The 25,950-nt window shown below is 42.3% G+C and overlaps 1 protein-coding gene across 2 annotated transcripts in view; it reads left to right on the forward strand.

Annotated features, from left to right (window-relative positions):
• Positions 1 to 25,950, forward strand: part of MYO1E (myosin IE) — a 211,818-nt gene that overhangs the window by 152,508 nt on the left and 33,360 nt on the right. For both annotated transcript variants that reach the window (XR_010317438.1, XM_023558297.2), the window contains exons 18-22: positions 5,712 to 5,810; positions 12,293 to 12,437; positions 16,687 to 16,801; positions 17,010 to 17,179; positions 18,618 to 18,763. Coding sequence is in view for 1 of the 2 variants with exons in the window: in XM_023558297.2 (XP_023414065.1) it covers positions 5,712 to 5,810; positions 12,293 to 12,437; positions 16,687 to 16,801; positions 17,010 to 17,179; positions 18,618 to 18,763 (675 nt within the window). In the remaining variant the exon portion in view is untranslated. The remainder of the gene's footprint in view (positions 1 to 5,711; positions 5,811 to 12,292; positions 12,438 to 16,686; positions 16,802 to 17,009; positions 17,180 to 18,617; positions 18,764 to 25,950) is intronic.

Genomic DNA, 25,950 nt, shown 5'->3' on the forward strand with positions numbered 1-25,950 from the left:
AGGTAGCCCTGAGCACAGAGAGGACCCTGGCATAGTCATGTCCCCAGATGTGAGCATACAGAATTGCTATCTCTTTTCTCTTTTAGAGAAAGAAAAACAGACTCTTTTAGGGATCAAGCAACTTAAGATTAAACTTCAATGGGAGGACCAGGAGTAAAATTCATAGCTATAATTACTTCCTCAAGGAGTCCTGGTGGTACATTGGTTAAGTACTTAGCTGCTCACCAAAAGATCAGTGGTTCGAACCCACAAACCACTACACAGAAGAAAGATGGGGTGATCTGCTTCTGTAAAGATTACAGCCTAGGAAACTCTGCGGGGCAGTTCTCCTCCGTCCTATAGGGTCGCTATGAGTCAGAGTTGACAACGGCAACGGGCTGATTACCTCCCTGAGGGACATTTGTAGGCCCATCGCCCATCCTACCAGGAAGATTCTTCCTAGACCATGGTAGACAGATAATACTTGATTCTTTACAGGAGGGAAAAGATGAGTAGGAAGGAGAACGTTCAGCTCAAATATTCACTGTCTGAAAGCTCTTTATATGTGAATACTTCAAGGTACTTCATGGTCTAAGTCTACTTTCTTGTCTTAAGAGATCTTGCAGCTTAGATGTAGGACCCTTCCATTTTGTCAGTCCCCAATTTTTTTGAATAATCTCATCTGTAGATGCGTATTCCTAAGTCTTCTATTTAATTGTTGAGATTTTTCAATTTTACATTATCTAAGATCTTTCTACAACATTCTCCAGTAATGATATTCAGGCTCCCATGAAGAACTCATGCCTCCTAAGGTGACCAGTCCATCTTTGGATGGTTTTTACTTCTACAAGGCTCTCACAGTCTTTCTCCAAGGCAGTTTTATCCTGGTCCTGGGTCTGAATCTGCCATGAAAATTATGCTCATTACTGTTCTACTTGACAGCTCGTATGATAGTTCAGAAAGTCAAGGTGGCCATCCTGTTTCCCTTGCATCTTCTCTCCTAAGGGCTAATCACTCTCAGTTCCTTCAGCACTTCTTCTTGGGACTAGAGTCCAACCATCCTCCATCTTGACCATTCTCCTGGATGTACTTAGTTTGTCCTTTGTTTTTCTGAAATGTGTAGTAGCTCAGTTTCTCCTTTTTGGCCAAGAGGGAACCAGCACTGTGATATCTTCCTACCTGTAGGTAGCAGAATGTTCTTCTTTGCCCTCTTACACTGGTTCTCAAACTTGAGAATGCATCAGAATCCCCTGGAGGGCTTGGTTAACCCAGATCCGTGGGTCCCCCTTCCCCAGAGCTTCTGATGCAGTAGGCCTGGGGCTGTGCGCAAGAATTTGCATTTTCAAAAAGCTCCCAGGTGCTGCTACTGGTGCTGCTAGCCCAAGCACCACACTTTGAGAACCACGGATCCTCGTGCTGGCTTCATCACTAACTAGTTTGAGTATGATACTTAATCTCCCTAGTCCTCAGTAAGCTGAGAGGGTCAGTCTAGAATAGGATCCCCAAAGAAGCATCCTTTTTTTTTTTTTTTTTTACTTTATATTATAGAAAATTTAAAACATACATAAAAATAGACTATTATGAATCCCCATGTACCTATCACCCAAGTTCGTTAATTACCAACTCTATCCCCACCCATTCCCTCCTTTCTCTCCATTTATTTTGACACAAATCCCAGACGTCATATCCTTTCACCTGTAAGTATTTTGGTATGATAAGATATCTGTATGAACATAACCACAATTCCATTACCACACCTAAAAATGATACTGATTTTTGTTATCATATATGGATTCAGTGTTCCAATTTTTCTGATTATCATATATTTCCTTTTTTTTTTACAGCTTGCTTGAATCGATATTCAAAAAAGGTCCATAAATGGGAATTGCTCTCTTTTTTTTCTTCTAACAATTTATTGTTAAAGAAACTGGGTTATTTATTCTGTAGGGTTTCTCTCTGTCTGGATGTTATAATCTGTATCCCTTTGGTGTCATTGCTATGTTCCTCTGTCCCCTGTATTTACTCTAAATTGGTTCCTAGATTTAGAGGCTTGATCAGGTTCAGGTTTAAATTTTTTTTTTTCTTCTTTTTGCCAGAATACCTCATAGGTGGCATGTTCTGCCACTGGGGACACATGATGTTTGGTTCCTATCTTTGTGATATTAGCAGCCATCGATGACCAATGCCTACATCCATTAATTCATTATGGGCTGCAAAATCATGGTGTTTTAATTGTATTTCTTCATTTATTAGCTGCAGTGCACCTATAAGAGAAAATACCCTTAAACAACTTTATGGTACTCTGAGCTGCCACCCAGTGTTTTCATCCATCTATCTATCCATGCATGTTTATCAATTACTCTAAGGGCTGTGCTAGGGTCAGGGGGTAAAGATAAAAGGAAAGGCCCCCTACTGCCAAGGACCTATTGGTCTTATAAAATGACTCTGAAGATTCCATACCTGGGGAACAAATTTTCTTTCTCTATGGAGGGAGAGAATTTCCCATCAGCCTGTAGGAAGGATTTTGCAGTACAAATGATAAGAGCTAATGACAAAGTCCCAGCTTGGAGGAGATCAGGAACAGTACCTCAGTCTGACAGAATGAATGCTTCCAGGGCTGTTCCCCCATGTCTGTCAGTCTGCATCTATCTGTCTCTATGTCATTCTACACTCACACCCTCATGCATACACATCTCATACACTTGGGTACCTAAAAACACATGCACACACAGCGGAAGGGGGATGTCATGGACAACCCCATAAATAAATACATTACAGGAGTCTTGGAACCAGACATATTACCAAGGGGTACCTTAGCCCACCCTCCCCAACTACTTCAAACTACCACCCTCCCCAACTACTTCAAACTCCATCCTTAGTTCCTGCCCCAGCCCTGCCCAGCAAGCGTATCTTAAATGAAAACATCTCACTTGTCCTACAAATGCAATACCTCCCACCCCAGCATACCCTTTTCTCTCCCTAGTATGTTGCTTTGCTTAAAGTCTCTTAATACAGACATTTTGCAGTAGCTATGGAAGGTCCTCAATCCTTGCCACCTTCTCATAAAACCCAAACTGATTAATTGGCTATCAGAAAAAAAAAAAAAAATGGAGAAATTATGACAGTAGTTCATTTTATTCAATAAATCCTCATATAATTTTCCCAAGTGTTGCTTTCCCTTTTTTAATTTTTTTTTATTACATCCTTCACTTGAATTGCCACAGGAACTTCATGACATTAGAATTCCCATGCAAACTGGTTGTAGGAAGCCCAAGGTATTAATTGGTCAAGCGTTGATTTATATTTTCAATCTAATATCCTCAATCACTCATTCAGGTTGGTTGCGTGATGGATAGTTTCCTTCATGAAAGTTAAGTTCTGGTTGGTGTCTCAGTGTCTTAGAAAGGCCAGTGTGCTTGGTTGACAGGGATTACACAGTCTATTTAAGTTCTTAGTGGACAGGGTTACTTATTCCACAAGTTTATGGGGTGTGGTTTTTTTCTTTTCCTGTTGCAAATGTGTTTTTGTTTGGCTTCTGGCAATGTTGCTTGCCCTGGATTGTGAATTGCTGTCCCAGCAGAGTCTCAGGTCTTGACCTACTTGAGTTAACGGCTAAGTAATCTTTTTTTTTTCTTGTACTTTAGATGAAGGTTTACAGAGCAAACTAGTTTCTTATTAAACAATTAATAGACATTTTTTTGTGACATTGGTTGCCAACCTCATGACATGTCAGCACTGTCTCTTCTTGACCTCGGGCTCCCTATTACTAGCTTTCCTGTCCCCTCCTGCCTTCTAGTCCTTGTCCCTGGGCTGGTGTGCCGCTTTTGTCTAGTTTTGTTTTATGGGCCTGTCTAATCTGTGGCTGAAGGGTGAACCTCAGGAGTGACTTCATTACTGAGCTAAGAGGTATTTGGGGGCCATACTCTCAGGATTTCTCCAGTCTGTCAGGCCAGTAAGTCTGGTCTTTGTGTGTGTGGAGTGGGGGGGGGGGGGGGCGGTGGTTAGAATTTTGTTCTACATTTTTCTCCAGCTCCACCTGGGACCCTCTATTGTGATCCCCATCAGAGCAGTCAGTGGTGGTAGCCAGGCACCATCTAGTTGTGCAGCACTCAGCCTAGTGGTGGCTGTGGTAGTTGTAGTCCATTATGAGGGTAGTCCTCAAGAGGACTCCTCTGGAGAGGAGAGATGGCCTAGCCAAGGGACAAAACGGAGTAGTATCGACCTTGCTGATGCCTATAGAAGAGGTGGCGGCACTCCAGGAATATGCAAAGATCAACTCAGATCCCTTCATGATGTGAAATTTTAAATAATACAGGATTTCCTAAACTGATTGCCGTGCTTAAGAAAATGTCCTTAAGAAAATTTCCTGACTATGGAAGTTACAATGAATGAAAAATGATTTACCATGAGGAAGATTTTTTCCTATGTGATTCACAGGAAAGGAATGTTTCTACTTAAATTGATGTGTGATGCATTCTCTGCTTCAAAAGTTTGGAGTGAGGCCAATATTCAGGAAAAGTGCATTAAAATGAGCAAATATGTGACATGGGCGACCTCGTATGTATTTCCTTACTAGAGAACAGACCAGTGGTGAGTTTTGGATTTGAGAGAGAAGAAAAATTAATTACTTTCCTGAATCACAATTTCTACACTTTTAGTTAACCAAACATTTGAAATAAAATGTAGTTGTTGTCTTCTCTCTCTGACTTATCTAGGCAAATGTGGATATCGAATATTAATTCTTTCATATTAAAGCTTTTTAAATGTTAGTTGGAGGCAGTGATGGTTCAGTGGTAGAATTCTCAACTTCTTTGTGGGAGACCTGGATTCGATTCCCAGCCAATGTACTTCATGCCCAACCACCACGCATTTGTCAGTGGAGGCTTTTGTATTGCTAGGATGCTGAACAGGTTTCAGTGAACTTTCCAGACTAAGACAGACTAGGAAGAAAGGCCTGGCGATCTACATCTGAAAATCAGCCAGTGAAAACCGAATGGATCACCGTGGTCCAATCCACAACCAATCATGGGGATGGCACAGGACTGGGCAGCATTTCATGACATTGTGCATGGGGTTGTCATGAATGGGGGCTGATTTGATAGCAGTTAACAACAACAACAACAAATGTTAGTTATCTTGAAGGAATATGTATATATTTGTGAATGTTAACTCTAGGGAGATAGATCAGATTTTTTTTTTTAAACATTCCTCATTGTGTGACCTCATCCTTCCATGACAGGCAAGGCTGCAGCCCCTCTTCGGATTTGATTTTCCTTTCTCTCCACCCCGTCCTCTCTACACCTATCCTCTTCCCAACCCCTCCTCTTCCCACCTCTCCTCTTTCCATTAGGTCTAGAGTCGATATTAAATTCAAAGCTCGATAACAAAAACAAATCCAGTGTCCTTAAAGTTAAAAGTTCTTTCCTCTTTTAAAATACCAGTATTTTTGTTCATAACCTGGGTAATGAGTGAATGGGTTTTTGTTCTATTATTATTCCTTAAAATAGATATGTAATGCTCTTTTTATATAACTGCTGTATTTCATAATAACATAATTTACTTATATAAATATCAAATAAACATTTGTAATCTTAGAGGTTGGTGCAGTCTCTGAACACTATGAGTTGTAGCTTTCTCAATATGTTTCCCTATAGCTCAGAACTGGAGGCTGAGAAAGACGAGGGGTGGGATGATTACCAAGTAATGACCTGGCTCCATTTTCCCCTTTATAGGGTAAAGCATCAAGTAGAATACCTGGGTCTGAAAGAAAACATTCGCGTGAGAAGAGCTGGTTACGCTTATCGGCGCATCTTTCAAAAATTCCTACAGAGGTAATGGCTGGTAACTCTGGACACCTTTTTTTTTTTTTTAAAGAACTTTGTTGAGGTATAAGTCACTTACCATGCAATTCGTACACTTAAAGTATAAAATTCAGTGGCTTTTAATGTATTCACATAGTTGCGCATCTGTTACCACAATCAATTTTAAAGTATTTTCATCACCCCCAAAATAAACCCTGCTGCCCTTAGCCATCACACACCATCCGCCCTCTTGAATCCCCCCTCCCCAGTCCTGGGCAATCACTATTCTAATCTCTGTCTCTATAGATTTGTCTGTTCTGGACATCTCATGTAAATGGAACCCTACAATATGTGGTCCTCTGTGACAGGCTTCTTTCATTAGCATCATTTTTTAAGGTTCATCCATGTGGTAGCAGGTATCAACCCTTCATTCTTTTTTATTGTAAAACAATATTCCATCCTATAGATGTGCCACATTTTATTTACCCATTCATTAGCTGATAGACTTTTGGGTTGTTTCCATTTTTGGGCTATCACGACTAATGCGACTATGAACGTTCACATACAAGTTTTTATGTGGACATGTTTCCATTTCTTTTTGATCTAGGAATGGAATTGCTGGTGGGGGTGTATATCCTTTTTGAGGAGCTGCCAGGCTGTTTGCACAGCAGTTGCAAGTTTGACATTCCCAGAAGCAATGCTTGATGTTCCAGTTTCTCCATTTCCTTGTCAGCACCTGACAATGTCTGACTTTTTGATTCTAGGCATCGTGGTGGGTGTAAAGTGGCATCTTAGTGGGATTTTCATAGGTATTTCCCTAGTGACTAATGATGTCGAACATCTTTTCATGTGCTTATTGGCCATTTGGTTATCTTCTTTGGAGAACTGTCTGTCCAAGTTCTTTGCCCATTTTTCAATTGCATGATTTATCTTTTCATTATTGAGTTGTAATGGATTCCTTTTCCATCGTTTACTGTGGAATAAATCACTGTCTAGAAGTATCTGGCAAGCTGGCCATTTAGTGTAACACGTAAAGTGAGGAATTTATGACTGCGATGCAGGCAAGGCTGAGGATTAACTTGACTGAGCAAATTCATAGTATGAAGACTATTTCAGGAAATATTTAGCCTACTTAAGAAAACAAGCTTAAAGTATTTAAAGTGTATTTTGCTGGCCCTACACGGTGGTCTAGAGCTACAGCTGCTAACCAAAACGTTGGCGGTTTGTATCCACCAAGTATGAATCCACAAACTGCTCATTGAAAACCGTATGGGGCAGTTCTACTCTGTCCTGTAGAGCCAGTATAAGTTGGAATCAACTCGATGGCAACAGGTTTTTTTGGTTTGTTTGTTTTTACACACTTTAATTGCTCTGATTTTGTTATCTATTTTTTAAAAGAATACAGTGTAGTGTCCTAAAATATTATATGATTCTAGATTAGTGGAGTTCCACTGTATTTTCTACATCTGTTTAAATTCATTTCAGGAAAGAAGAAAACTGTATTTTGTATTTCAATCAGAAAATAATTATGTCTTCCTTGTGTATGATATAGGGAACGGTGAGTTTTTCCTTAGTGTCTGTTTATGGCAGAGGGAAATTTGGCAGCAGTTATGGGTGGTGGTTGTGTAACATGATTAATTGATATCACTAAATGGTACACCAGAAAAATGTTGAAAGGGCAAGTGTTGTGCTGTATATATTTTTACAACAATAAAAAAACTAAAGTTTTATGTAAGAAAGAACTGGCGGACTCTCAGGAAACTTAATTCTTTGAAGCCAAGCACTTCTAAGAAGACAGTTTCCTCTTTGGGGTCGCTGTGTTTTCTTGTGTCTTGAGACTGGGACAGCTGACCCAGTGGTCATCGACGTGGAAGGTCATCGTTGTGTACCACCGAGTCAATTCCCCGACCCTACAGGACAGAGTAGAACTGCCCTGGAGGGTTTTCTAGGCTGAAATCTTTCGAGAAACAGATGAGTTCATTTCTCCTGCTGAGCTGTTGGTGGTTAGAACTGCCGACCTTTCCGTTAGCAGCCAAGCACTTACCTACTGAACCACCAGGGCTACTTAAAAAGGGGGGCAGCAGGGTTATTTCCCTACACTCAAATGTCACTGACTCCATCTCCATGTAGTCAGGATTCCTGATAATTTTGGAGGCTGGTTGGACCAGGAATCAACCTGACCCACACCGCCCTGGGAACGAAAGGGCCCACTATACCAATAGTGTGAGCAAGGTGTATGAAAGAAAGGGTGCCAGAGCCCTTGCGTCACTGTGGCAGCGTGCATTTGCTGATGACCAGCAGACAGGTGAATTACAAAGGACCTAGCTCTTCCTTAAATGGGTCAGTAATACTAGCTTAGAGAAGGCTTTGGGTTTCTCAACCTCAACTGTTAACATTTTGGGCTGGAGAATTAACTGTTTCTTGTGGGGAGTTATCCTGTGCCTTGTAGGATGCTTAGCAGCATCCCTGGTCTCTGCCTACTAGATACCAGTAGCACCTTCCCAGTTTTGACAACCAAAAATGTATCCAGACATTGCAGGATGTCCCCTGGTAGACAAAGTCAGTTGAGAACCACTGGCTTAGATAATCACGAAAGTTTCTGCAAAACTGCATTTCTATGGAAATATTCTTTTTTAATTAAGTAAAAAAATTACAAACAGAAAATAGCAAATGAAAGTATTCCCTCTGTCTTTCCCTAGTTCAGAACCTGCAGTCAGCAGTCCTAAAATGTTTATAATCGTATCCTTCTTTGATATTTTTCCTGAACTTGAAAACTCTCTATTTGGTATTTGAAAACTCTCTTTAGGCATTACTGTTAAAAACTGATCAGACATTTTTTGTCTAATCTTGATTTTTTTTTTTGAAGCTAATTATGAAAGAACTCATTCCTACGACTTTATTTAAAAAAAGAAAAAGAAGGAGGGGGGAGGAAGAAAGGAAAAAGAGAGGTAAGGAAAGAAAAGAAGGAAGGAAAGAAATCTGATTTCCATAAGCAGTGCTGTGAACTGCACAGCACCGGGGACAACAGGACGGCCCTGTGCTCCTGGGGGAAGGCTCTGTGCCTGCCTTGCCCAAGGCACCCTGAGAAGGCTGTGCTACTTATTCGCAGCTCCTTAACTGAGCTATGGCATGACCTCACTGGGCATGCTCTGCAGACCTCTCTTGGTGCCATGCCAGCAAGTAGCACCAAGCAGGGTGCCTTCCACCAAGTGGGGATTTAGTGAATTTCTGTTCTGTCCCTTATATTGAGTGGCTTCCATAGAAATAATTCTACCCTTGGATGCCTTCTCCCTTAGCTCCCCTGCTGTGGGCTATTCCTTCCAGAGGAGATGAATGAACCTGTCTTATTAAAACCAAACTTTTTGTTACTGTCATACTTCTTTTGTCTCAACACACTGGGAGGGTAATAAACAAAAATAAAGTTTGGAAGTAAGTTTATTATTTAATCAACCATTTTCAATCTTCCACATTATATTTCAAAACTGGTATTGAAGCAGTTTACTCAAAAAGACTTGAAGGCCAGCCACATCAACAGGCAGATAATTCACCTGAGAACGTGATGTTTTCTGTAAGGTGTGTGAGCCTGGGATCCTGGTCATGCGGAATTCATCCAGAGTCTGCCATTGACTGTTTCATCGCTTGATCCCCTACAAGTAATTGAACTGTCTCATGCCTTCATTCTCTCCATGGCTCAGAGGCTTTCTAGGTATCTACAGAAAGGCTGCTAAGTGAGAGTTAGAGAGTAGAAGCCTGAAGAAAAGGGATATATTAACACCCAGCACAACTATCCACATGTGCATGCATTATACCTCCACCCCTGGAATGGAAATCCAAAGGTCTAAACAGCCATGAAGCAGGCACTACCTCGAGTGTAATGGTGGCTTAGAAAATGGGAAACAAGGGCTTTTTTTGCACGTCCATTTTCTGTGTGAAAATCCTTCATATTAATCAAAACCATCCCTTATGACTGAGTATTGGAGAGCAAAAATTAAAAGGCACTTCAATTCTTCTGCCAGCGGGCCATGCTCTCTTGAAGTAAATCCGGCACTGCTTTAAGCAGTAGATGGATGAATCTTTTCTCACCACCTTCTCGGTATGACCTTCATGCTTTTAGAAAGTCTTAGAAAGCTGTTAGATAAGGCAGCCATGTTGGGTTTCAGCTTGGGAACATACCTTTAAATTCTTGAGAAAACACCTCTTTGAGCTGGGGAACATATACTCTTACTGTGATTGGAAGAAGTAGGTCCAAATGTAGATTCTGATCCATAGGAAGAAATTTATAATATAAATTAAAAGAGAGATTTGCAAAGTTTCTCTTGTTTACACTTCCTCACAAGCATTCTTCCCTCGACCTGGCTCCTCAGAGTGTGGGGGTGGAAAAGGGGTCCTCTCAGGAAAGGTATTCCATGCCAGAGACAAGATAGAGAAAGGCTCGGAAGCCCAGGAAAGCTTGGGGTGGTAGAAGGTGTCCTGCTGGCTGCCAGGGTTTGTGTGTCCTTGAGGGTCGGAAACATCCTTAACCCTAAGAGCCAGTGGCTGGAGGTCACTGAGAGCTTGGCTACATTTCCTCTCAGGAGGAAATATTTGAGAGATAACCAGGAGCCAGCCAATCTAAGGGCAGGGAAGCTCATCCAGGCAAAGAGAATAGCAGCCCCAAGACCTTGAGGTGGAACATTGGCATATTTGGGACTTAAACTGAAAATGTCTGATGAAAGAAGGGTAGCTATTACCATCTCTCCATAGTTGTCCGGGGCACCAATTAGGCAGCAGTCCCACTGCCTTGTGGAGCCTGATCTCTCCACTGTCCTGGAGAAGGACGGCATGAACTGGTATATTTAGTGGGAGAACATTGGCACTGTAGGTAAATCTGATTCTGTCTTGTGAAGGAACCATGAATACTGCCTGAAACCAGTCTTCTCAAGCTTTCCTTCTCCTCGAACGTGCTGGGCTGCCGGAAGCCAGTCTAATCCTGATAGTAGCTCTTGGGAAGCAAGGAGGACCCTGGCTTTTCTCAAGGCCCAGGGGCCCATTGCCTGTGCCTCAGATGTGTCTGCACACAGGCTTCACACCCACATAATCCTCTTCTAATGTCTCCTTCCTTCCTTCCTCCCTTCCTTCCTTCCTTCCTTCCTTCCTTCCTCCCTCCCTCCCTCCCTCCCTCCCTCCCTCCCTCCTTCCCTCCTTCCTCCCTTCCTCCCTTCCTCCCACCGTCCCTCCCTCCCTTCCTCCCTCCTTTTTCCTTCCTTCCAAATAAAGTCTTTGATACCTGTTGTATTTGACATCTTGAAATGTGCTTCTCTTTGCTCTATTATGTCAGCCTCTCAGTATAAACTTTCTAACATAGTTAACTTTATCACCTTTAAAAGAAGTATTGACATATAAGCCAATCCGTGACTTATATGTGCTACAGTGATTAAAGAGACAGATTGGGGTTCAAATCCCAGCTCTGACACTAGCTAAGTAGCCTTGAGCAAGTTTCTATTTGCCTCTGTTTCCTGTTCTGCAAAATGGGAAGACCACCCTCCTCGGGTCGCTGTAAAAATACAATGAGATGATACATCTAAAGCACCAAGAACAGGACCTACAGCAGACAGAGCACCCCATAAATGTTAACTTTTAATGTTAGTTATTATGCTGTGTGCCAGGCATTGTTTAGATGCTGGATATACAGCTATGAACCACACAGACATGGCGCTCTCCCATGGAGCTTTCATCTTCACTAACAAGGCATAAATCAACTAAATTGACACAAATATGAATATAATTACAAATCATGATACATGATGTGAGGGAAAAATAGTATTTGCTTGAGAATAGCAGGATGTGGGGTGCAATTTGTGACTGGGTGATCTTCTGAGACCTCTGGAAGTGTCCCTGAAGGTGAGGCTTGAAGCCTGAGTACAAGCCAGCCAAGGGAAGTGTCTGGAGAACAGTACACCTGGTGGAAAGAACAGTGTGGGGAAGGCTCAGAGGGAGAAACTATTTTAGTGTGCACAAAGAACAAGCCAGCCTCCCAGAGACATAGAGAGCCAACAGGAGAACAGAGGAGATGAGGTTGAAGAATAGCCAGAGACCAGATCACGGTGGGCCTGTAGACTCAAGGTGGACAGGATTTCAAAAACAACTGCTTTGTAAAACTCTTTCATATTAATTGCTATGTGCTCTGAAGAAACTGGGGGAAATTAGTATGGAGAAAAGACCATTTGATTTTGTCTGAGGAGTGTCGTTGGTGACCTTCAGCAATGCTATTTTTAAACAGTGGTAGAAAGGAAGGCAGATTTTCACAAGGGCGTTAACATGGTAACGGTCAGAGTAGGAGGCAGCTCTGTAATGGGCATCCCAGATCCAGAGGAATTTTCCAGTCATTGAGGTACATCCCTAAGTAAGCCTTTGAACAGTGGTAGATGTATCACCCATATCCCGTCGGCACTGGTGCCTTTGGCACAAAGCTTCTGTTGCCCACCAGGTGGTCCACCTGAGTCTGAGCCTTCTCTCCTCACTTGTTCTCACAGATACGCCATTCTGACCAAAGCCACCTGGCCATCATGGAGAGGGGACGAGAAGCAAGGTGTTCTCCACCTGCTGCAGTCCGTCAACATGGACAGCGACCAGTTCCAGCTGGGGAGAAGTAAAGTGTTCATCAAAGCCCCCGAGTCTGTGAGTGTGTCTGCACCGCTGCCCCCTCCCCTCACTCCTTCAGGACCCATGCACATGCCACCGGTTCCCTGCTGCCCTTCCGCCAGCCCCTCCTCACTATGTGGCTACTGTTTTTTCTCATCCTTCCTTCATGTCTTAAATGTCATCTCTTCAAAAAAAGGTACCCCTCCATCTGATAGTTTGTCACCCTATCACCAACCCATTCGTCTCCTTCATAGCACTTAAACCTGTCGCTTTCCAGTTGATTCAGACTCACGGCAACCTCATGTATCAGAGTAAAAATTGTGCTCCACAGGGTTTTCAATGGCTGATTTTTTGGAAGTAGGTCAACAGGCCTTTCTTCCAGTGCACGTCTGTGTACTCGAAACTCCGGCCTTTTGGTTAGCAGCCTAGTGCAGTTAACTTTATAACACCCAGAGACTCCTTCACAGCACTTAGCATTTATAAATAGATGTCACCATATAATGGTTTCTTTTCTTACTTATTGTCTCTACTCTTCTAGGCAGTAATCTCATGAGAGCAAGGACTCTTGTCTGTTTTGTATGCCCAGAGCCTAGTACAGAGACTGGCTCATAAGAGGTACCCAACAGTTACTTATTAAAGAAAAGCATGAATAAACAAATTATGTTTCTAAGCCAAGAATGGAGTTCTTTGTCCCACAGAGGAGGCTTGTGCACACCCACACCCTGATCTGGGTGATACCAAAGAGATTAATTACACACAGGCCCAGGTTTCTACCTGGAAGGCCGAGCAGAGCCCAGTGGTGGGAATTCCCAGGATTGTGCTTTGAAGATCATGCAGGAGCATGGAAAGGGCTTTTGGGGTGGGGGGATAGAATTGCTAAAGAATGGTTATATCTGTGATCTTAAATGAGGGGAAGAGTTTGTCCTGTCTATGAAGAGCTTGAAGATACAGGTTAGGAAGAAGGAAAAATCTTTGAGTTTATAGAATATAATTTAGACAAACATACATGGCTTACAACTACCCAATTTACTAGACCTCGAGGGATTAATTTAGAGAAACTTCTTTATCTTTTCTGGTGAGGGTGTGGTCATGATGGGCCATACGAGGTTCTCCATTTGAGCAGGAATCCAACACAGCCCCTCAAGTCTCTTGTCCAGTTAGCTCTGGGGCTGTAGAATGAAGACATTACTTTTTAAGTCAGAGAAATTGCTGAAACTAACCATGTTCAGCATCATCATTTCTTGAGGTTCCCATAACAATCACAAGATTTGAAGAGTCAGTGTGAACTTGGCAAAATGAGTCCTCAGACGAAGGGAAATAGTCTTAGAACTTGATGGATTGGTGATAATGGAAACTCGTGACCTCGGGCAAATCCTGATCTCTCAGTTAATTTTTTTCTGCGTAAGATGGGCTGCTGCTGCCGCTCTGCCCACCTCATAGGACCTACCCAAGACTCAGAGATGATAATCTATGGAACCGGCTTTATGAACCATCAAAATTATTAAATGAATAAGTGGCACTCATCAATAGAACTCATTTATAAGAAGTTTGCGGTAGCATTTTCCATTTTGAGTTATTTGCAGCTTCACAGCAATTTCATTTCCAAATATAAAATGAAGATGTGTCATGCATCATTAATGGACCCACAGCACAGTTCCAGTTCTTCCTGAAACGGGGCGGAGTGCTTTGTCAGGACAGTGCAGAGCTCCCCTCTGCTGTTCTAGGCCCAGTTTTATTTTGAACTTGCTAGGTTGTCACAGATAATTACAACAACCTCAATATTTTCAGTATATGTGTATATATATATATATATATATATATGATTTAGTTGAGCTTTGGAATTGTATTTCCAAAGTTAATGTTTATTTTTTGTTTTTTTTATTTTTCCTTGGTTTCCTCCTAATTGCTTTCTTGACATCACTTCTTGACTCTCTTTCCCCGTCTTTGTACACACACCCAGACATGCACCCCACAATCGCAGCTACCACACCTCCCCCTGCACCCACCCACCCACATCTGGCACTGACATGCAAATACTTTTACAAAAATTGTGGTTTTTTTTTTTTTTTGAAATCTACCTTGTGACTTTGCCGTAACTTTTATAGTAAAGGCGTTGAATGTACAAAATAATCTATTTCCTTTAAGAACCCACATTGGACATCAAAGGCCAAAGAGTTTATTTTGGGCTGTTTGTTTGTTTGTTTGTTTTTACATGTGTTTTGCTATGTTTGGTTGTTTTTTCTTTTCTTTTCCCCTTTCCTTTTTCATAAAGCCTCCCTGGTCTCTTAATTCCCAGGGCTTTTGGAAAGAAACCCAAAACCGAACTCGCCTTTGAAATACTCTATAGGAAGTTGAGAACTGGTTGCCTCTTCATCCTTTCTATGAGTCACAAGTGTATTTTCTGTGTTACTCCCAAAAATAGTTCTGGGAAAGACTTACTCAGAAACCCAGTACAAGAGATAAACAGCCAGACGTCCTCTTACGACAGGCAACCGAAGGGCTCAGATTTTCAATATCCTGTCCAGTTGTTAAGCCACAGATATTCCACTTTGGGGCCAGAATATGCTCCTTATCCCTACTGTACGCTGGCACTGGAGGCTGCGAATTAAATGGCCGTTCTCTTGGTGTATAGAGTTTGGGGGGCGTTGTTTCTGCACAGCAGGGGCTGTGAGAAGGGGGAGAAGTTGGGTGGCAGAAGGGGTAGGTGAGGTTCCCAGCATAGACACAAATAAACAGAAAACAAATCAGGCCCAGCTGCCTTCGAACCAAACTCCCTTTTTCCCTTCAGGGACATTTTTGCGATGACTGTTTAATCGTCTTCATTTGGGTTTCTTTTGGTCCCATTTATTTATTTATTTATTCATTCATTCATTCATTTGAGAGTCATGGGTACCACTTCTAGGTGAATGAGGAAGGTTTCCCTCCATTTTAAGAGTGGATCAAATGCAGATTTACAGACTTGTCTGTCAAAGTGAGGAAGAGCCTGGCAGAGCTTCAGAGACCTTGGCTCATATTCCTGCCCCACCCTCCCTTAGTCCCTTGGCCTCAGTCCCAATTTTCTCGTCTGTATAATGGAGATAACAGAAATAGAGTGCTCACTGAGATAATCTTTAAATCTTAAACCAAAAATATCCCCTGAAGTCTTCTTACAATTAAAAAAAAAGAAGAAAAAGTTTAGCTTAACTGGTAAAAAATGTCTACCTTGAGCATCGTGCTCTTTTAAGATCTATCTATATGGGATCAAAGTGACAATGGCAACTCAAGAGATCAGACAGAAACCTTAGGGGTCAATGAGTTTGTGCTAATGAGGGAGAAACAGAAAAGGAGGGTGAGAATGGTTGCACAACTTGAAGAATGTGACCAGTGTGACTGAATTGTACACGTAGACCCTGTTGAATTCATGTATGATTTGCTGTGTATGTTCTCAACAACAATAAAATAAATAAAATTTTAAAAATGAAGTATATCGCTCATGTAGCTATTGAGGGTTGAATGAAATAATGTATGTAAAGTCTCTGGAATGATTCTGATCTAGAGTGGACACTCGATACGTTACAGCTACTGGCTATCATTATAATTATTGTAAAGCCTGGTTGATTGGGTACAGCAGTCAGTATTAATTCTTAAAACGTCCTGAACCTCAAGACCTGCCAGAGTCTGATGGGGGCCCCTGAACTGTCCCAGCCCTTCTTAGTGAAGCCAAGCCTTTCTCAGCCCATCTGAAGTCCAGCTCCATCACTGTGGGTATTATCCTCTGCTCCATTATCTCCTTGGAGAATCCTGTGAGGCAGGAAATATATACTTTGATAGAACCAAAAGTAGGACAGCCCTCTTTCCACAGCAGCACAAGCTCTCCTTCTGCTACAGCTGGAAAATTCTATTAAGAGACTATGTGCAGCACCAGGTAATAGCCTCTAGCAACTCATCTGATCTAGCCACCTGGTATCCTTTTTGGACCAAGGTGGAGAATAAGGGACTACATGCTGAATTGCTCATTTGATTGTCCCAGAGACCAGAGCAAGGCAGGGCAGAACCATTAGTAAGGTCCAACTGAATACATTCAAATCCAGCTATTTCCCATTATGTTTTTTGTTAAGAGAAAAAAAATTATAGATAAGAAAAGTTTAGCAATCATAAAAAATATGCCACGATAATTATTTTGTCATGAGTCTGAGAGCTGCTGCCCATGTATGTCTTTGACTAAACTGAGTGTCTCTAAATTTTTTTTTAATGTGATGTTTAGATCTTGTAAATTGGCTCACATTTGTCTTCTCTACACTCACAGCTTTTTCTTCTGGAAGAGATGAGAGAGCGAAAGTATGATGGATATGCTCGAGTGATTCAGAAATCATGGAGGAAGTTCGTGGCGAGGAAAAAATACGTCCAAATGAGAGAAGAAGGTATTTTACTCATTTCATTTCTTGCATCTAACCACTCTCAAGAGTAAGTTTGTGCCTAGATGAAGTTACGGGTTCACTTAGCTTGCGTATAATGTGGTGTGTTACAACTCTTACATTCATTTAGCATTTCTATGTGTATTTCCACCTATTTTCCTCCTTCTCTTGGGGGCTGATCCTGGTCCTCTCTCCACTCTCTTGGCAATTGCAGCCTCAGATCTCTTGCTGAACAAGAAGGAGAGAAGGAGAAACAGTATTAATAGGAACTTCATCGGGGATTACATTGGGATGGACGAGCACCCCGAACTCCAGCAGTTTGTGGGCAAGAGGGAGAAGATTGACTTTGCAGACACCGTCACCAAGTACGACAGGAGGTTCAAGGTACGTGCAGACTGCCTGCCTCTGAGGTTATCAAACTGATCCCTTATTTGTAAAAAAAACTCGCCATGTTGCTTTTTTTATTACCAAAGCAGAACATGTTCGTTATAGAAAATTTTAGACAATACAGGTAAGCCAAAAGAAAAACAGCCAGTACCCTGAGAAGCAATGACTGGTCACGTTTGTATATATCCCTCAGGCCACTTTTATGCAGCTACACATATTTAGTTTTACAAAATGAGACATGCATTTCATGCTGTTTTATAGCCTGTTTTTTCCCCCTCTTAATATGCCAGAGGGAGCTTTCCGTATTAATGAATGTATCGAAATTATTTTGCATAGCTGCATAGTATTCCATTGAGCAGATGCTTTATTACTTTTTTAAACTAATATCTCATTAATCACTTCTTAGTGTTTGTTGAATCGACTCGAAGGCACTGGGTCTGGGTAGTGTTTGTTTTTCCACCATCGTAACTGCAATGAGTAGCCTTTCACATGCATCTCTGTGCCTCTGTTCCCTGATGTTTTTAGAGTAACCTGATATGAGCGGAATTGCTGGGTCAGAGGATTCAGAATATCTCTGTAATCACCAAGCAATATTTGCCAAGTGTTCTTGCCCATTTTCCCTGGGTGAATGACTAAGGCTTTATTCATTAGCCACTGGATAAACAGCTGATTTCTTTTCTCCTCCCTTTTGACTGTTTTACCTGATAGATTGGTGGCCCTAATAGTGAAATCTGAAGCCCCTGTAGCTCATGGACACATTAAGAGAATTTTTTTTTTGTCACAAAAATGATGAAATAAATAACAGTATGAATTTAACAAGAAGGATGATGTTTTGCTGAAACCAAAGCATTTCTTGCAACTTGAATATGGTACAGGCTTTGAATGCAAATATGGCTACTTGGATTAGCAGTGCTTGGATATAAAGTAGTCTCCCAGATATTCTGAAGTATGTTTGTGTTGTATTTTTAAGCATTACCATTGAAATGAAAATATATCAATTCTAAAGAAAGATTTCATGGACTCCCAAGAAAATACATACAGACACTTGAGTGATCCCTGTTTGAGAAATGAGCTCTAGCAGATACTTGGTAGGGTCACCATCGTACGTGTTGGTTTGCCTGGGACAGTCCCATTTCCACGTGTTGTCCTGATGCCTCAGGTAGAACCATGTGATTTGCCATTTTTATAAGTCAAGAAGAGTAGCCAAATATCAGCAATTTCGTACGTGTCAACCAAATAATTATTAACACTGCCCCTGTCACTTTCATCACTTTCAAAGGACTTGGGTTAGATGATAAATCTCATTGTCACCTCAGTGGTAGTGAAGCTTTGTTGCCCAAGGCAGCTGCCCTCTTCCTGGTAACAGGCATCCATTGTGTAGACAGTTGTACTTTGCACATGTCTGTCCACCTTCTGAAAGCACCTCTCATTACAGGGTGTAAAGCGAGACTTGCTTCTTACCCCAAAGTGTTTGTACTTAATTGGACGAGAAAAGGTAAAACAGGGTCCAGACAAAGGCCTCGTGAAAGAAGTGCTGAAGCGGAAAATTGAGATGGAGAGGATCTTGTCTGTATCCCTCAGGTAGGTAGCGAGGGGTTGGAGGCAGCGGTACCTCATCTCTTCCCAAAGTCACCATTGCTGTCCACACAAAGCCGGGTAGAAGGCCTGGTTGGGCTCCTGGTTGATAAAATTACGATGAAGAGCACTGAATTTTCCCTTCCTCCCCAGGAGACTTGAACTTCATAAATGTCAGGGAGTCCTCATACGACAGGAATAAGATAACAAGAAAGTTGCCTTCTGGCCACCTCCTCTAACCAAGGGATACGCAGATCCTTTGTTCCCATAACATCTTAGAAATAATCCTAATATGTGGAACAAATCGGGGTAGACTTGGTCTTACTGAAGCAGAGCTGAGGGTCCAGAGCCCTGTCCCGCACCCGACCTCACCCAGTTTGAAAACTTGACTCATTTCACCAGCAAAGTTCCTTAAGCAATAGTTGCCATTAGAGCTGTCCACTTCAATTTGTTGTGACCTCGGATAGTCCTGGAAGGAAAGTTTCTTGGAGGCTCCTTAGGGTTCTTTCTGCCCATTCATACATGGGGAGGAAATGCAAATTGGTCTTCATAATCTGTCGCCCTGGAGTCATTGCCAAGTGCTCCGTCCAAATACAAGTTCACAGGCAATTGGAACCCTTGATTCTTTCTGTCAGCGTCTGGCTTTCTTTTGGCAGAGGGACTCCTATGCATAAGGAGACTTCCCTAAATCCTCACATGCTAAGAACTGTCAGACTAAGTTCCCTCTGAAAAGAAAGGACCCCTGAAGCCCAATTGCTTCTTCCTTGAGTTATAGCCCTGCCGCCCTGTAAGGCTTTGCCAGGGGAAGCTTTGGGCAGCCATTACATTAAAAAAGTAGTGGTTTACTGAACACATCCTGGAATTGGGACACCTCTCTAAACCCTTTTTCCACACTGAACACAAAACTGCCATGCTTAGGAAAAAGCAGGGGTTTTGTACACTCAGGCACCTGACCTACCAGACTGGAAATCCTGACACCAATGTGGTTCCCAGTGTGATAATCCAAAGCACACTCATATTGTGTCCATTCTTGTTTGTGTCACTGTGGCTTCTGATTGTATCTGTTCCTAATTTTGCTGAATAAAGGATTGGGCGGTGCAGTGGGGGTACGTGTTTAAAACATGCCAGCTCAGGGTGCAGAGAAATTCCTAAGCAGATGAATCCACCAGTATCCTTTTTTCAGGTAGGTCTCATTGCCACTGATGTCAGGAAAAGCTCCAGGTGTGACCTGCTTTTCAGAAGGTCTCTCTGAGCACGGGGTCCACTGGCCCAAGTTGTAGCCTAAGTGGGGCAGCCTGCTGGCCACAATCTTCCGTGTTGGCTGGACCCTAAAGGTCCACAGGTTTTTCCTGGTGTTCCAAGGAACCCTATAGGAAGCTTTTTGTCTTAGTTATCTAGTGCTGCTATAACAGAAATATCACAAGTGAATGGCTTTAACAAAGAGAAATTCATTCTCTCAGAGTTTAGGAGGTTAGAAGTCCAAATTCAGAGCCAGCTCCAGGGGAAGGCTTTCTCTCTGTGTCGATTCGAGAAGAAGGTCCTTGTCATCAGTCTTCCCCTGGCCTAGGAGCTTCTTGGCGCAGAAACCTCAGGTCCAAAGGACACGCTCTGTTCCTGGTGCTAACTTTCTTGGTATGAGGACCTCTGGTCTCTCTGCTTGCTTCTATCATTTATATCTCAAAAGAGACTGATTTAGGACACAACCTAATCTTGTGGACTGAGTCATGCCACATTAACATAACTGCTGCTAATCCCATCTCGTTAACATCATAGAGACAGGATTTACAACACAGAGGAAAATCACATCACATGACAAAATGGTAGACAATCAACAATACTGGGAATCATGGACTAGCCAAGTTGACGGATATTTTGGGGGGACCCAATTCAATCCATGACACTTTTCTTTTTCCTTGCATGGCAACCAGCACTACCTGGGCTAAACTGGGTTGGCTGAAATGTACCCTGGATAGTAGCTTTGGCTACACATTGAGGGATCATAGCTCCAGGGCACATGTGGTCTTTATTCTGACGGTAGTTGTTGTCCTTGCTGTCATTATTGTCTGGTCTGCCCTCCAACCTCCGGACCACTCAAGGAGTGCTGTTCTCACAGCACCAACATAAGGCTCATGGTGACCATGAGTAGTAATCAAGAAGTATCTACATTCGTACAGAACACCTTGACACTTAGGATATTGGTGATCAAGTCCTTGAGGATTATCAAGGTCTGGCTGTTCACACTCAGATTTCTGTCTTTTTTTTTTCTTACAGCCTCTGGGATACAGAGTCTCGTGGTAAAACCAACTGCTTTTTCTTCTTTCTCTTTCATATTCATGATCTGGCAATTTGCTTCCTTCTGGCCTTTCGTTTTTAGAGGGTGTGATAAAATGAGGTACTTAGCTTAAAAGTTTTAGAAAGGGGGAAAAAAAAAAGGGCCTGAGTCATTTTAACTTGTGACTTTGCATGTTGTAGCTTCTGGAACCTTACGCTTACCCAAGACTAATGCTGCTCCATTCTGTCCTGTGTACATTGGATTAGGCGAGGAGTCAGGGACCGCATCCGGGGAGGAGCTGGAGGGACAGTGGTTTGTGCAGAATCGAACCCAGAATAGAAGCTGAATGTGGTAAAAGACCAAGGAACGTGTGTATGTGGGTGTTTTAACAAAATACTTCAGTCATGGTATAAAGAAAGATTTTAACAGTTGTCTTGTACTTCAGAAAAAAAAAATTATAACATCTGTATGTATTTTGAAGAATTTTTGAGACTTATGAGTTTACTATAAGCTGGAATTATGTCAACGGATGGCTTCTTAGGGTTCCTGGATGGTACAAATGGTTAAAACACTCAGTTGCTAACGGAAAGGTTGGAGGCTCGAGTCCACCCAGAGGCACCTCACAAGAAAGCCCTACTTATCTACTTCCCAAAGATCAGCCATTGAAAATCCTGTGGAGCACAGTTCTACTCTGACACACATGGGGTCGCTGCGAGCTGGAATCAACTCGACAGCAACTGGTTTGGCTAATGGCCTCTCATAGTTCAGATTGTCAAAGTGCCTTGCAAGCTTGATCTTTCAGCCCCATCTGTCACTCGTAACTACTGTCAAAGCAAAAAACCATTATGAGATGATTCAGGAAATGGAAACATGACTAAATACTTGATATTAAGGACTTATTATTTATTCTTCGGATCTGATGGTATATATTGTTGTTATTTTTATTTAAAGAGTGTCTTTAAGAACTATACATTGAAATATTTAAAGATGAAGTGACATAATGTCTGTACTTTGCTTTAAAATAACCCGTGTGGAAGCCGGGGAGTAAAGGTGTAGATAAACGGGATTGTCTGTGGGTTGATAATTGTTAAAACTGTCTGATGTGTAGAGGTTCATTTTACTATTCTCTCTACTCTTTTATATGTTTGAAATTTTTCAGAATAAAAAGTGTTTTTAATCTTCCGGCAGACATTATATTTTTAGAACTCTTTTATCTTTTATGAATATACTGAAATAGACCTACTTGAGTTATAGTTGAAATTTTTCAAAATTTTCATTTGCAAGAAAAAAATAGGATCACAGCAGATAGAGTTAGGGCCAATGGCTCAGAGAGATAGGAAGGCTGCAGCTGCTCAAGGAATTCTGGGATAATTTGAACAGGGAAAATTCTTATCTAAATGAAAGTTAGACCAGAACACTGATCCCTATACCCCTGCCTTCACTGGGGACTTGGTGAGATTCAGAGTTATCAGGAGGTCATACATCAATGTATAGTTCGGACAACACCAGATTTCTAGAGGCTTGGGGTGTCTGCTAACGGAGGGCCATGAGTCCCTTTTTAAAGCATCCTTTAAGAGCTTCTTGTCCAAGTCCTAACCTGGCCTTACTCTTATTCCAGGTGCCAGCAAAGTGGCCACAAGGTGTAATAGCCCATGCTCTTTGCTTTTCTGTTGTAGATGATGAGATCGGTGCCATGAAGTCACGTATTTGGGGCTCTCTTTGATGAAGCTTCTAATATTCCCTGTCATTCCAGTAGCTGACCACCAGAAGGCCTAAGACCAAAAGCTATCTGACTGCCAGAGTCAGTAGGTTTTCTAATACCTATATGTAATTGGAAAAGCAACTTTAAAAAGTACTAAAGGTACTTTAAGGAGCCCTGGTGGCTCAATGGTTAAGCACTGACTGGTAACCAAAAGGTTGGCTATTTGAACCCACTAGCCGTTTCACAGGAGAAAAGACCTGGTGATCTGCTCCCATAAAGATTACAGCCTAGGAAACCCTATGGGGCATTTCTACTCTGTCATATAGGGTTGCTGTGAGCCGTAATCAACTTGACGGCACACAGCAACAACAAAGTGCTTTACACTGAGGCCCCAGCTTCCCGGTCACAACATTCTTGTCTAGGATATTTCATTGCCTAGATGTGTTAAGTCTTCTGGCAATAAGAATAGCCCACTTTGCTGCCTCTTTGTCTGACCTGAAGCATTGCTGAAATCTTGACCTGCTGTGGCGTTAGGCTTTGGGAACCTGGGAGCTGTCAACATTGTTGAACTGAACCCCCACCTGCATCAAGTCTTGTGTTTTAGGCAAGATTCTCTAGAGAAGTAAAACCAGTGAACTGCGTATATATAAAAAATAGAGAGAGAGAGATTTATCTCAAGGAAATGGTTCATGTGGTTGTAGAGGCTGGCGAGCCCCAAGTCCATGGGCCAGGTGTCAGGCTGGAAGCTTCTTCTGACTCATGTAGCAGCTGGGGCTGGAGAACCCCAGAGCAGCACGTCAGATGGCAGGCTGCTGGCTCATGGGCTGTGGAGGCCAATGAATTACAAACTTGGCAGGTCAGACAGCAAGGTGCTGGCTCATGGGCTGCAGAAGCTGATGAACCCAAGATCGGCCAGTCACATAGCAGGCTGCTGGCTCACAGGCTGATGACATTGATGAATCCCAAGATCAGCAGGCAATGTGGCAGTCCTCTAGCTCAGGTCCCGAGAATCAGAGGTTAGATGATGATGAGCCAAATGCAGGATCCAGAGCGAAAGACAGGGAGCGGACACCCAAGTAAACATGCGCCACACTGTTTCAGGTGTTCAGAGAGTTACATACAGGATACTCTGGGACACCAAAGACGGGGAGGCCCCTTTCACCTGGGGGTCAGGAGAGGTTTCTTAGAGGAGTACACACCACCACTGAGGCTGACACATGTGTCTAGCTTTCTCAGAGAAATTAAAGAAGGATCTGAAGGTGCCACTGGTTTCTCTGAGTGATGGAATTCTGGGTGAGGTTTATTTTCTTCTTTATTCTTCTCTGTATTTTCCAGTTTACTACAAGGAGCGTAGATTTCATAATTAGGAAGAACATTTTATAAAGGCTTAAGTAAAGGCTGGGCTATCTTTGGAAGTTGCTTTTTCAGCTTAAAAAAAAAAGGTAAAAACCATGAGGACTTTGCTCAGTGTTTTGTAGCTGTTACGGTTTGAATTATGTCCCCCCAAAATGTGTTGTAAATCCTAACCTCTGTGCTTGCGGTTACAATCCCATTTTAGCATAGGCTGTCTTTGTTATGTTAATGAGGCAGGATTAGTACAGGGTGTATTTTGAGATACTAAAGTGATTAAACAAGTGAGCAGAGAGAAGAAGATGGGGTAAGATAGATGCCAAGACACATGGAGAACTCCAAGGAACCAGGAAGCAGAAGCTGAAGAGATAAGGACCTTCCCCAGAGCCAACAGAGACAGAAAGCCGTCCCCTACAGCCAGAACCCCGAATTCAGACTTCTAGCCTCCTGAACTGTGAGAGAATAAATTTCTGTTTGTTAAAGCCACCCACTTGTGGTATTTCTGCTATAGCAGCACTAGATAACTAAGACAGTAACTAACATTTTTGTGATGATACTGGTTAAGGGAGTAAAAACAAGATTTTCTAGTGTTGTCAGCAATACAGCCATAAACCACAAAGATGGGGGAAGAAAAAACAAGCACAGAGCCAAACCAGGGACTAGCAGCAGCTGTCCGCACAAGCACAGCTCAGCCATGTGTAAGGAGTTGCAGCTTGACCATGAGAAAGACGGGTGAAGGCCAAAGATGAGTCTGGATTTTAGCGTAAATAAACATAGAAGCTTTGTTTTCAGGTCTAGGAGCATGGGCGGAGGAGAAGGGAATAAGCTGAGACTTTGCCCAGGTGAAGATAGTTTTACTCTCAGGCCTGGGCCACTGAGGGAGGGATTTTGAATTTGATGGTTGAAGTCAAAGTGTTCAAACACATCTCTTCTAATTTCCAGCCTCATGCTGATAATTGACCTTGAAATTTTTGACCTGCTTGCTTTTTTTCTTTATGGTCATGAAACTCATAGTGAATCCGAGCACATTAAACCACTCAAGGTGACTTGAGCTGGGTTCATTTAGCCCTGTTCAGTAATCACTGTCCTGCCTAAAGTGCAGCCAGGCAACCAGACATGTTGAGACATGTCCAAGAGGGCATTTTGCTGAGCAACTAAAACAGAAAGGCGATTCTGGTGTTCCTCACCCTACACCCAAGTTTATTGTTACCCTTTCCCCACTGCACACACTCTCACCCTCATGTGGTGGTTTTCTTACACCTGTGCTAGGATGCGTGCATTATTCAGAGTTACTTGGGAGAGTGTTTTCTAGCAGCTTTTACATAAGTGCTTTTTGAATTTTTGAATTGCTACAATTAAAGTGGTTAAGACAATTTCAGAGTTTTCATCTAACCAGAAACAGGACGATAATAGTTTTGCAGCCAACCTTTATGGAATTCTCAACATTTTGGAAGAGATTTCCAGTTTTGGAAAAGTTTGTGAACGAAACAGGTAGAGTGGAGATTGTGGGCTCTCCCCCAATACTTGGTTGCTTTACATATTGGTGGCTGCTGCCCAACCATTTCCCAGGCCTCCTTGTGGCTAGGTGTAACCATGTGACAATGTTCTGGCCAATGGCATCTGGGCAAAAGTGATTGAACAAATTTCAGGTCATGCCTTTAAGGACAAGGAGTAGGTGCCTGGCTTCCAGACACTCTAGAACTGGCATGTTGATCCTGAATTGCTTTTGCACGTGCTGTTGGGTTTTTATTGAGTGACAGGTAAAAACACTGTGTTGTTTAAACCACCATTAGTCAGTCTTCATCACAACCAAACAAAAAACCAAACCCAGTGCCGTCAAGTCGATTCTGACTCATAGCGACCCTATAG

This window comes from Loxodonta africana, chromosome 13, assembly GCF_030014295.1.
Source record: "Loxodonta africana isolate mLoxAfr1 chromosome 13, mLoxAfr1.hap2, whole genome shotgun sequence".
In the NCBI taxonomy this organism is placed as follows: Eukaryota; Metazoa; Chordata; class Mammalia; order Proboscidea; family Elephantidae; genus Loxodonta; species Loxodonta africana.